At 45.6% G+C, this 13,444-nt stretch overlaps 2 protein-coding genes across 2 annotated transcripts in view; both read left to right on the top strand.

Annotated features, from left to right (window-relative positions):
• The first annotated feature begins 3,827 nt into the window (after positions 1-3,827).
• Positions 3,828-11,006, top strand: dapk2a (death-associated protein kinase 2a). The gene is made up of 9 exons (XM_080499726.1): positions 3,828-3,928; positions 4,243-4,352; positions 5,900-6,121; positions 6,271-6,409; positions 6,660-6,789; positions 6,870-6,945; positions 7,422-7,574; positions 8,031-8,076; positions 9,654-11,006. Exons 2-9 carry the CDS (start codon positions 4,291-4,293, stop codon positions 10,341-10,343), a joined length of 1,518 nt encoding a protein of 505 aa, XP_080355852.1. The 5' UTR covers positions 3,828-3,928; positions 4,243-4,290; the 3' UTR covers positions 10,344-11,006.
• A 1,637-nt stretch (positions 11,007-12,643) lies between these two features.
• Positions 12,644-13,444, top strand: part of herc1 (HECT and RLD domain containing E3 ubiquitin protein ligase family member 1) — a 60,473-nt gene continuing 59,672 nt past the window's right edge. Inside the window, 1 exon segment of the mRNA XM_080500080.1 lies at positions 12,644-12,811. The gene's annotated coding sequence lies outside the window, so the exon portion shown is untranslated.

Here is a 13,444-nt window from a genome sequence, read left to right as displayed (position 1 = left end):
CTCTTCTGGTTCACTCCAGGAACTTTGCTCCTCAATAGACGGAACCTTAAAGGAACCACGTTCTACCTTCAGTGTGAGACTGCCTCCCTCCTGGCTGTAACGGAGTTCCTGCTGCTCCTCAAGCTGGGGAACTTCTGCTTCTTCCTCTTTGATCTGTGAAAGTTCTTCTGGGTCCTCTTTGATCTGTGGAGGTTCTTCTGGTTCCTCTTTGATCTGTGGAGGTTCCTCTGGTTCCTCTTTGACCTGTGGAGGTTCTTCTGGTTCCTCTTTGATCTGTGGAGGTTCTTCTGGTTCCTCTTTGATCTGTGGAGGTTCTTCTGGTTCCTCTTTGATCTGTGGAGGTTCTTCTGGTCCCTGCTGCTCTCCACAGCAGTTGGTTACCTGGTTAAAGAGCTGCTCCTCCCTGCAGTCGCGCCACTGTTGGAGCTCTGGAGAGACAAACAAGTACAAGTTAAAAGGTAAGTTATGTTAATTCAACAGTTTCAGCTTAAAAAAAAAAAAAAAAGAACAGACTCAAGCGGTGAAAGTGAAAACTTTCACATTTCAAAACGAGCAGAAATTGCAGAATATGATTACAATACAAGTTTTATTTCCGCAGCAAAATTCAGAATTGCTCCTGTTCCCATTGAACGGACGTTACTAATCTCACCGTCCGTTCTCTGCGGCAGTCAGTCGCACCGGGACGTCCAACGTCGGAGGGATCTCGTCCATACCTGTTCTATGCAACTTGATTTGAGGTTTCCAGATGTTATCCAGCCGTCTCTGCTGATGGTCGATCTCCTCCTGGTACCGGACCACAGCCTGTTGAAACACGGTGAAGATTCCCCCGGCGGCAGCGGTGAGCTGCAGGGTGGTCCAGTCTCTCACGGAGCGGTGGGAATCGTCACGATCGCCATCGGCAACCGCCTCCTCGTCCTCCTCTTTAATGTGTGGAGCTTCATGTTCCTCCCGCTCCACAATGGAGCTCGTCTTCTGGTGACCAATGTGTCGCTGTGGAGTCTCTGGAGGGAAACGAGACAAGAGTCTCTGATGTGACGATGTGAATTTTGTACAGTGGTGACGGCTGAGACGGGACAGGCTGCATTTAAAATATGAACATTTACAAACATAAAGTCTGACAGTAGCTGTCAAGAGGACAATCCGAATCTCCCATCTGGGGTTTGAACAAAGAGCCAAAACCAAAAATAAAAAAACTCTGCCGCTTTCAAACTCCAGGTTTTTCAGGCAAGTTTCAACACCGATAAATATGTTTTCACAAGGAAACGTGATTTCTTGGTGATGATTCCTTTACAGGACAGCAGCTGCCCGATCCTTTGCCCGATCGTCGTGTCTTAAAAATGTGGTCGATGCATTGAGACACCAGTTGATCAATTCCATGGTTCCGGTTAAATTCGGATGGGGGTGTGAAGAGAGGCTCTTGTTAGATCTGACAAGAGACAGTACAGGACGGGAGCAGCAAGCGGGGAAGACGAGAGCCGGAGGGAATCAGAATCAGAATCAGAATAGTCTTTATTGTCATTGTAACAGGTACAACGAAATTGCATAGAAAGTTGGGGGAAAGAAGGACAACAAGAGGAGAGGACAGGAGGGGAAAAAAGGCAGATTACAGACTGTGCTCTCAGGAGCACAGTATCAGGGAACAGGAGGAGGGGGGAGTGAGCCTTCATTCCACGCTCACATCCAGGAGAGTTGAAGACAAAACACCAGCCTTGGCGACTGGGTGTCTCGGAATCCAAAATGCAGATTAGATTTGTTTTTGTTCAGGCGATTCAGAAGATGCTGAAACACTTGTTAGGGAAATAAACAATAAGTGCACACTAGTTTTTACTGGTCAGCTTATTCTACATTTTTGGGGGGGTTATTTTTTTAGGTTTATTTGAACCAGTAACCAAGTAAAAAAAAAAATAAATAAATAAACAAAGTAAATACCAGGTATTCAGAATGGCAAATATATATATAATATATATATAAAAGTTGCATTTATTTCTCCAAAATTCTGATTTTTTTTCTAACAAATTGCATATAACATTTCACTCATTTTATCGCCTTTATTACGCCTTTATCACGTTCGCTTTTTGAACCGGATGTGGAGTAAAACAACTTCCGGTGGCTATCCCCATAGCGTTGGACAGTGACGATTATGGCTCGGTCTCTATCGACGCGGCTGTTGTTGTGTTCCTGGTGGGGCAAGAAAACAACCATAGCGCTCTTACCAAGCAGTAAATAACGTGACGTTCAACGGGTGGCGGAACTAATCATAGGGGACAGCATTAAACGCAACACAATGCACGACTGAGTCGTATTTTAACTTTTAACTTTCTGAGCGCCGCTTGCGGAAGGTTTCTACTTTAAAATCTCTCTTGTCATTTCACTCCGGACAAGAACTACAGCCTCATTTCTGTCTGCTGGCTTCAAAAGAAAAGCAACGAGTTCATTCACACTTTTCCATACCTGTTTTGAACAACTTGATTTGAGCTTCCCTGTCGATTTCCAACAATCTGTTCCGACGAACTTCGTCCTCGTACGGGACGATCGTCTGTTGAAACGCGGAGAAAATCTCCCCAGCGGCAGCCGCGAGTCGCTCGTTAATAAAGTCTCTCAAAGCCTGAAGGGAAGTCATCGTTGCTGCAGGAGTTTGAAATGATTCAATGGGACTTGAATCACCTCAAAGCTGCAGCCAGAACTGCTTCTTCTCTCATTGTTTTTTGGGAGGATCACAATCAAGGTTCACGTTCATACTGACACCTGCTGGACACGGGGGGAACTGCTCGTTGCAAGCTGTGTGTTTTACACAGTTATCTGTGAGACATAAACATTAAATCAAATATATTGAAGGAGAGAAAAAGCCTAGAGTTTTCTTTTTTTTTTTAAACAAGGTTTGTTTACTCAAGATTCAGTTAAACAATGTTACATTGGAAATCACCTATACTTTTTCCCTCTTTTCTTTCCTCCCCGAAACCCCCACAGTCAACATATAACAACAAGTAACAACAAGCCAGACCGGTTGAAAGAAAACACAAATACAATAATAATACTGACAATAATCACTGCCAATAACATACATCAAACTGCACACAAAAATGTAGTGTAATTAACCGATCTACAGTAGGCTTTCCTTACAAATTATTAGTATACAGTTATACAATTTCAACTGCATTCATCTTTTGAAAATAGGCAAGAAAAGGGTCCCAAACATCGTGACATTTTTTAAACTGAGCCTTTTGTTGTGTATTTGATTTTTTCCAGCGGTGTGTAACACATGACGTCATTGACCCAAAGTCTAAATACAGGTGGCTCGATCTGGATAAAGCCTAGAGTTTTCTGATTTATTTTATATTTTCCAGACAGACTCCAGGAATTCTTTTTTTTTTTTTTTTTTTTTTAAAGAATTCCTGGCTTCAGACCAGCTTTTTGTCTGCTATAGAAAAAAAAAAGAAAAAAGAAATTGGTATCACCGGAGCCCCTCTGGTGACATTGGTTAAAAAAATATTATTGCTTAATAAGCAATAATATATTTTTCACCAATGTCACCAGAGGGGCTCCGTAGATTCGGACTCCTTTTCTAGAATAAAAAATAAAGTGGAAAATAAAACCTATTTGGTAAGCCATGGTTTTTAATAGTACTTTTTTTTGTCACGTTCATTCCAATGGACGCCACAAGCAAGAAGGGCATAACGTCATAAATATAAAACGTCATTGTTGAGTCTGTGTAAGGTTTAGAACGTGCGCAGAAACTGGATAGTATCTCGGCGAGGGTCGAGGCCAGTGAGGTCATGCAAGAGACCCATAGGAGGCTCCGCGGTAGTCAGATTACTCTCCTGCCTCCTCCGGTGGAGAGCAGTGCGCAGCGGCCGGAGGAGCGCGCGCGCGCGCACGGTGCGGGGGCTGCAGGGGGGCTGCAGGGCGGACATGGAGGGCTTCTGACACGGTGAGATACTTTCTAGAGTCAATTTTATTGTGTGTGTGCGTGTGTGTGTTTAGAATTTAACCTTAAACTTAAACCACAATCCAGTTTTTATTTATTTATTTATTTATTTGTTTATTTTAAATATTGTTACAAAGTTTCACGACATAATCTGATTGGTTGTTAAAAGAAAAGTACTCTAGATTCGTGAAGAACAAAATAATACACTTTAAAACAAACACAAATGTCATTATACACACACACACACACACACACACACACACACTTCACCATGATGGCGTTTGAGTGTAAAACGATGTAAATGTGTGTGATTCCAGGTCCACGCAGCTTCACCGTGACTCCAGACAGACGAAGCACAAGCAGACATGGATTTATTCAAGCAGCAGAAAGTGGAGGATTTCTATGAAATCGGGGAGGAGTTGGGAAGGTGAGCTGCATGTTTTCAGCCTTTATTCCCGTGAACTCACTAAATATGAAGTGTTTTAGAGTGGATTTAAGATTGAAATCAGGGTCTCTTTATGAAACAACATTTTTTTTTTTTTTTTTATTCAAGTAATTTAGGTCAATTCTATGAGCCACATTTGCCTGAATCCTCAGTTTGATTTAATTTCATGACATAAAAGAAAGGTGTTTATGTTACTGAACTCAGTTGGATGGAGATTTGTCGTGTAGTTGAAATACATTAAACCAACAAAAGTGGCTGAATGAATTCTTTGAGTGTAGTTGGAGCCACTGAAAACCGAAAAGTTTTGGAAATGGCTTCCCAAACAGGAACTTTATGAAAACAGCTGAATGAAATAGCTGTTCTGCACATGATCAGTAGTTACTGGTTAACAGGTCAGAATCACTTTGAAGAAGGGACTAATTCACATCAAATCTAAATATCAGTTATTTTAACCCCTTTGGTGTCAGTTGTTGAATCTATTCTGGATTATTTGTACATCCAAGATAAAAAAAACAACCCAAAACAATAAAAAAACATTTTTGGGACTATATTTCAAGCAGGAAAACATACCAAATAAAATTCACTTCCCGACTTGTATACGAAGGGAAATGCTTTTATTTTTTGTATGTGTGTATTTTAGAAAATACACACATTAAATGGTGTTTGAGCGCAGCGGAACGTGGAGTCGCTGCAGTGGCCGCCAGCCCCGTTCAGTCAGTCGTTCCTGTTATGAGAAGAGTCTGGTCGGTGTCGGGCGCAGACAGCTGTGGATGTTTTCAAAAGGACGAGTCTAAGTTTAGCCGCCGCCGCCGGGTGCAGGCGGGCGGCTCGTCCAGTGTTTGCTTACGCACCGACTCAGAAGCTGCACACACACACACACACACACACACACCGGCCGAGGCCACAAAGTTTCAACTGAAAACATTGTTGTTGTTTTTTTGTTTGCTTGTTTTGTGTCGGAAAAGTTGGAAAACGATGACTGTTTCCATGGAAATGTCACAACACTGAAAACTATGTAGTGAGCATTTTGAGCCACCAGATGGTGCTGTTGGTGGTTTTTTGTAATGAAACCACACACACACACACACACACACACACACACACACACACACACACACACACACAGAAAACAAAGTTCACAGACATTCATATGGACGTTGGGACTGTTACTACTGTGACTGTCAAAATAAAACTACCAAGTCCCAGGAGAATATGGACTTTTGGTTTTCCTTAATCTCGATGCATTTTTGATGTAAATCAGACAGTTACCGGAAGCGTGAACACTCCGCAGCACAATAAAGACGTATTTGGTGCCACGTTTTCAGAATTAATTGGAGGTTTTATTTTTGCTATCTGTCTCTGCCGGCACTTCCTGCTTCAAACGTCAGTCATCATGTGACACTTTCTGTTTGCCTGGAAGATAATTCAGCTTTCGATACAAGGTGCATGACCCCTTCAGGTCAGCCACACAGTTCTGGAGGTCAGGACCTCAGGACGGGGGTTTCAAGATCTGTGTTGGTCCGTTTCAGCGGCCAGTTTGCCATCGTGAAACAGTGCCGGGAGAAGACGACGGGCCGGGACTTCGCCGCCAAGTTCATCAAGAAGCGCCAGAGCATGGCGAGCTCCCGCGGCGTGCGGCGCGAGGAGATCGAGCGCGAGGTGACCATCCTGCGGCAGACCCAGCACCCCAACATCGTGACGTTGCACGACGTGTACGAGAACCGGACCGACGTGGTCCTCATTCTGGAGCTGTGAGTTCATACTGGGGACGGGACCGAGCGGCAGGAACCGTGACTATACCAGAGTTAAACGCTTGTGTGTGTGTGTGTGTGTGTGTGTGTGTGTGTGTGTGTGTGTGTGTGTGTGTGTGTGTGTGTGTGTGTGTGTGTGTGTGTTACAGGGTGTCTGGGGGTGAGCTGTTTGACTTCCTGGCCCAGAAGGAGTCTCTGAGCGAGGAGGAGGCCACTCAGTTCATCAAGCAGATCCTGGAGGGCGTGAACTACTTGCACGCTCGCAAGATGGCGCACTTTGACCTGAAGGTCAGTCCCGAGACACACACACACACACACACACACACACACACACACACACACACACACACACACACACACACACACACACACACACAGCCACACACACACAGATACACTCTCAGACTGTCTTCAAGACGAGCCTCTGTCTTCTCCATTAGCATTTGCTAAAACGTTTCACTTAAGTGTGTGTGTGTGTGTGTGTGTGTGTGTGTGTGTGTGTGTGTGTGTGTGTGTGTGTGTGTGTGTTACGCCGCAGCCTGAAAACATCATGCTGTTAGATAAAAATGTTCCGCTGCCCAGAATCAAACTGATCGACTTCGGCCTCGCTCACAAGATCGAAACTGGGGTCGAGTTCAAAAACATCTTCGGGACTCCGGAGTTTGTCGGTAAGACGGTTTCGCCCGTTTTGACAATCACAGATTAAGTCCTTCGCGGGACGTCGGGTGTGACTCTGGTTTCTTCTCAGCTCCGGAGATCGTGAACTACGAGCCCCTGGGCCTGGAGGCAGACATGTGGAGCATCGGGGTTATCACCTACATCCTGTAAGACCATCACACACCCAGACCAGCCGGTCCCGCAAGTCCAATGTCCCCCTGCAGGTCTAATGTCCCCCTTTACATAAAATGTCCTCCTGAAGGCCCAATGTCTTCCTGCAAGTCCAATGTACCCCTTTCGGTCCAATGTCATCACTGTAGGTCCAATGTTCCCCTTTAGGTCCAATGTCCTCACTGTAGGTCCATTGTCTCCCTGCAACTCCAATGTCCTCCTGTAGGTCCAATGTCCCCATGCAGGTTGACTGTCCCCCTTTAGGTCCAATGTCCTCCTGCAAATCCAATGCTTCCTCTGCAAGGCCAATGTCCCCCTGTAGGTCCAATGTCTACCTGTAGGTCCAATGTCTCCTCTGTCTTTCTGTCTGCAGGCTGAGTCCCACAGGTCCAATTATTCCTCTGTCTTCCTGTCTTCAGATTAAGTCCCGCTAGTCCAATGTTTCATCGGCCTTTCGGTGTGTCCTCTGCAGGCTGAGCGGCGCCTCACCGTTTCTCGGGGAAAGCAAACAAGACACTCTGGGGAACATCTCAGCCGTAAACTACGAGTTTGACGAGGAGTTCTTCTGTCACACCAGTGAACAGGCCAAGAAGTTCATCAGCCAGCTTCTGGAGAAGGACAAGAAGTAAGAGGACCTCTAGAAAGAGACATTAAAGACCCTTTAAGAGACGCCATGTCCATCCAGCCATTTAAAATGTGTGATAGGATAGTGGTCAGGATTATCTCTTTGTTTAAACAAGTGAAAACACTTTTCAACTGCCAATTTCAACTTCATGTCATGGGCGGGGCTTAACAATTTAACGTGGCTGCAGAGTTAGGACACGCCCACCAGAACGAGAAGACAGGAAATCTGGTGTTGAAATACTACTACTACAAAAAAAAAAATCTTTGTGACAATTATTTAATCAAAGATCAAAACATAAGATACAATCAATGTTTTATTTTTTTTTTTTAATTGCTTTCATATTATGGGGACTGTGATGGAGTTTTAACGTTAAGATGCTCAATCTCATCTTTTAAAGCTTGTTGTTGTTGATGACGATGATGATAATGATGAAGAGTTCACGTTTGTGTCTCACAGGAAAAGATTAACCATTCAAGATGCTCTGAACCACCCGTGGATCAAGGTAAACTACTTTCTATTTTTTTTTTTTTTTTTTTTGTAATGTCATTTATTAAATTTTTTTCTCTTTTTATTTATTTTTTTTAATTAAAAAAACTTTTAACAGAGCAAATAGAAAAGCCCAACATATCCACACGAGCAAGCATGTTTACAACTACTTTGATCTTGATCTTTGTCATTGTGCCGTGAGAACAGGACGCTAGCATTAGCATCACTTAGCCAGAAGCAACGCACTCAGTGGCCTGCTGGCCAATAGAGGGTGCCAGGGAGCCACCCACCTCCTCGGACCCAGAAGGGGGAAAACTAATTGTAGAACAAGTTGATAAACTGTTCTAATCTCCAATTTGTTGGCGTGAACAAACTAACAACGAGCCCTGAACTGTACGTCTTTCATGTTCAATAGATAATCTAAAGAGAGGATTTCTTGATTTTTCTCTCTCTTTAACGTGTGTGGAGCCGCCAGTGGCGCTCCAGAAATCCCCCTCAGGAGGTGGGTTTCACCTATTGCTGATGAAAAATAGATCCGAATGACATCAAATCAAACCGATCGGCGGCGTTTGACGTCCGTGATTTGAGATGCTTTTCAGAATCGTCTATCGCCAAGACTTGCTTGGCGATTAGATAAAGTCAGTTCTGGTTTGTTCTCGCGTGGTTCTACGAGATTTGATGGAGATGACGAGTAGCGAGTTTTCAAGTTAACCAGCCCGGAAACATTGATTTTTCTAGAAGGAACTAATTTAGCATCTACTTGTATTCGTTTCCAAGTATGTCAATAAAACGTGTCGTCTTAATAAGTGCGCTCTATTCACTCGTCGCTGTTTAAAAGTACTATCATTTGAATTCTCAGCGGGTTGCCTGCCCTGACTTGCCATATGTTAGCGGTGGACAACATATTCATCCTGCTGATTCTTTCACCTCTTCATACATTCATCCACACTCACACCCATGTTCTGGACCATCTGCCGCCAAGAGTAGTTGTATCTTTTACGATCCTTATAGTCTTTGGAGGATGAATGGTTCAGATACCTCTTCGATGAGACGCTCTTCGACTTGGTCCATTCTAGCAAAAGCCAAATCAACGATATAGATTTGAAAATACTGGTTTGGGAACCAGGAGTATTGACTGCAGTAGAACGGACCAATCGCAGCCTTTGCTTCTCTGTTTCTTTGATGCGACGGAGAGGTTCTTCGGAGGTGCTACAACAGGGTGCTAGTTCAGGGCCGGTTCTTAAATGAGCACCGCCCAAAGAACCGGTTCTTTGGGTTCGTTGGTCCGGGTCGCTCCATCTTGTCTGGCCCGAACCTCGAATGCAGACCAAAGAGCGAAAGAATTGCGTCTCCTCGTCACTCTATTGGTGTTTTTTTGTTGTCGGTTTTTATTTTGACATCCTTGTTACTTTAGCCTGGAGCCCCAGAGTGGCCATAGAGAAAAATACAATAATAATAATATCGCATTGGAGTAAGATAATAAAGGAACAAGAGGATTGAATCCGTGGCCATGAGATAGTAACTCGCTACCTTTGAGGAGCCGACCTGTAGACGTGTCCTTTGTGTCCTTGCTAACTTCCTGTCGTTCTTCAGTCCAACGAGCACAAGGACGAGAATAAAACGCAGGAGCTGAAGAAGCGAGAGCGCCGTCAGCTGAAGACCAAGCGCCTCCGGGAGTACACCATCAAGTCCCACTCCAGCATGCCGCCCAACAACACCTACGTCAACTTTGAGCGCTTCGCCCAGGTGGTGGAGGACATCGACCAGATGGAGAGCTCCTTCACGGGCCTGGCGGCGGCGCACGACTCCCTGCAGGAGGACATCGACGCCCTGGTGTCCGTCTACAACGAGAAGGAGGCGTGGTGCAAGGAGGAGAGCGAGGGGGTGCGCCACGAGCTCTCGCAGATCCGCTACGAGTTCAGGAAGGTGGAGGCGCTGAAGAGGAGCCTGCAGGACGACATGCGGGTGTTCGGCGGGAACCTCACCGCCGTCAGCGAGCGCTACCGGGAGCGGCAGGGCCACTACGACGCCCTGCGGGTGGAGCTCAGCAACGAGCTGCGCTGGGTGCAGGAGGTGATGAGCTCCTTCCCCCTGGACGGAGACGGAGGTGGTGGGGGAGGAGGAGGAGGAGGAGGAGGAGGAGGTTACCCCAACTGCAGCTTCGCCACCGTCTTCAACAACGACGTGAACGAGGCCCTGAAGGAGCTGCTGAGCCGCTCGTGTGGAGGAGAGCTGCTGTCAGGAATCAACCTGGACCTCAGCGAGTCGGGACAGCAGAGATAAAAGACGCAGCCGGGCGTCACGCCGGGTCACATCTGGACTCACGGAGTCACATCTGGACTCAGTGGGGTTGAAGCGAGGTCACCCTTGAATGCAATAAGGTCACATCTTCACCTATAGGATCACAGGGAGACACCATGAGGGTCACACATGGGGTCACACCTGGATATGTGGGGTCACACCTGGATATGTGGGGTCACACCTGGATATATGGGGTCACACCTGGATATGTGGGGTCACACCTGGATATGTGGGGTCACACCTGGATATATGGGGTCACACCTGGATATATGGGGTCACACCTGGATATTTGGGGTCATACCTGGATATATGAGGTCACACCTCTATATTTGGGGTCACACCTGGATATATGGGGTCACACCTGGATATATGAGGTCACACCTGGATATATGGGGTCAGACCTGGATATATGGGGTCACACCTGGATATTTGGGATCATACCTGGATATATGAGGTCACATCTGGATATATAAGGTCACCCCTGGGCAGACAATGTCCCGAAACTGTATAAAAACAAGTGTTCTTTATATTTTGACTTTTTTTTTCTGCACAGTAATAGGATAGCCATTGATCACACTTGAGGTACAAATGAACTTCATGAAGATATGACTGAGTGTATTTTGTGATTAAACAATAAGAAACACACTTATTCCGACAAGTTTTTTTTCTTTTCCTCCAGATTAATTCAACTCTCCCAAGACTCATTTGGAAAGTTGTTTTTAAGTCAGGCTCTCAAAAGGAGAAGGACTTACAGAGACTTCGACATATAGTTTTCGATTGCATTAAACAAAAAAAAGCCATCATCAATGGAGTCCCGATACCACGAGTCACCAACATTTAATTTAAGATCGCAGCCGACAGGTAGAAATAATACATTCAGGAAATCAGAATTTCATTTCGGCGCAATCCAAGAAGAGGAAGACAACTTGGAAGCAGCTGAAAATGAACAAATATCAAAACATATTTCAGAATGAAAATGTATATATGCTCTGATTGTACCTCATTTTTTATTTTAGTATTTCAATTGATGTAGGCTATTAAATAAAAGAAATACACTGTTGCTTTACCAATATTATAAAGGAAACTGCCATTTAACATTAGAAAATTCAGAGTTTCCTTCATTTCAGGGTTAACATGCTCTGAGTTTTCACAAAACCAGCTTTCTGGAATACTCCCTTGTATGGTTGTTGTTTGGGTTACAGTTTGATGTTTGTTTGTTGTTGGACTCAGTTTGAGGTGTAGTCTATCTGTGAAGGGAGCTGCAAATGAAATGTTCCTCCACAGACAAAGAGATAAACTTCAGCTGAACTCCTGAGAGTCTGTAGGAAGCAGATAAAAGCCCCCGAACGCACCACGGCCCTCTGAGTAAGGCATCGTGATGAAGATGTGGAAAGTGAAGGACTCATACTGAAGAAAACACACAGAGGAGAGACACAGGTCAAATAACACGAAGGGGTCGCAAGGTTTGTTTATCAAAAATCCCTGAAATTATCATAAAATAGTTTAATTTAATATATTGGACAAAACAAGAACAACAGCATAAATAAATAAACAAATCACTCCCTCACCATATAACATGCATTTGTAAATATATTAACATTGGCAACAACAACCCCTCCCCCAAAAAACAGTACATAGTGCTTGCCAATAGTAATAATGTGAATATTGCAAACAAATACATTTTAAAAAGTGTGTCAAAATGCAACAAAACACACAAAAAAAATCACATGACAAATAAATAAAGAAGAAATTTACCTGCAAAACAAAAAATAAATCCAGAGAGGAAAAGAAAATTACAAAAAAAAGCAAAACATAACAAATAAAACCCACATATAAAACTTTGCTCAAAATGCACAAACAAAAAAACAAGAAAAGCAAAGTTTAAAAAAAAATCAACGAAACCTCAAAGTAGAAATTAAAGTATGATGAAACAAAACAAAATAATTATCAGAAAGAAAAAACACAAAAATGCACAAACAAAGGTCAAGCACAATAATGATGAATAAAAATCAAACAGCAAAAACAATAACGAAAAACTGAAAATATACGATATGAAACTTAAAAATAAAACTGAGTACAAACACCAATGAACAAACATCGTAATTAATATATGTAATTAATACATTCGGTAAACGATCGAGAGTGACAGACAGACCCCACAAGACCGACAGACCGACCTCACGGACCGGCAGGGGGCGGGGGATCGCAGCGTCACCGCCCGGGGCTGGACCTCCGCACAGCGCCGCTGCTCCCTGGATTGTGAGTCGCTGCAGAGGAAGTTCCAGGAGAGGCGGTAGAGGCGGGCGGAGGATGGAAACCCGTGCCCGCCACTGTCTCCTTTCACGGTAACCAAGTATCCAAGCGTCACCCCCGGGTGGGATGCAGCCGGCCGAGGGAGCGTTGTGAGCGGCTTACGCGACGAGGAGGAGGCGGCCTTTCACGTTCTGCTGGTGAGCGTTGATGCGGCTAGCTCCGGAGCTAACCTGCCCCGGCGCTATGATACAGCACATACCCCCCCCCCCCCCTCCCTCTCCCCTCTCCCTCCCTCCCTCCCTCCCTCCCCTGGGGTAAATGTCCGCCCCTGTGCGGGGGCTTCATGTGGACAGGTGTGCCCGGCAGGCCGCTGACCTGCCCCTCGGGTCCGTGTCAGACCTCCACACGGAGCTGTCACGGCTCCGCGCTGCACCGGTTAGCCGCCGGGCTAACGTTAGCCGCTCCGCAGCCAGCCGCCTTTTTTTTTTTTTTTTTATCCACCCCGTTTCGTTTCAAAACAAACTGCCCACATTTAGTCCGGAGAACGGTCACCGGAGCCCGGCCGCTCTGCGTGAGGGACGCTCCCCGACGTTCCACAGTGGCGCCGCGGGGTGGCTGTCAGGTGGGTGTGCGGCGGGGTTCAGAGCTGCCGCCCCACCGGTGGACAGATTTCGGGGAGTTCTGCGGCTCCGGAGGCGCTGTGTCACGGCTCGATGGGAGCCGGGGGGGTGGCGGTGGGGGGGTCGGCTAGCGTGGAGCTAGCGGCTGGCGGAGCTGCACCCCCCCCCCCCCCCCCCGCCCCCTCTCTCCTGTACACACCGGGAACGTTA

Source organism: Blennius ocellaris (genome assembly GCF_963422515.1).
Source record: "Blennius ocellaris genome assembly, chromosome: 1".
NCBI lineage: Eukaryota > Metazoa > Chordata > Actinopteri > Blenniiformes > Blenniidae > Blennius > Blennius ocellaris.
Note: the sequence above shows the minus strand (reverse complement) of the source record. Positions and strands in the feature narration are given on the sequence as shown.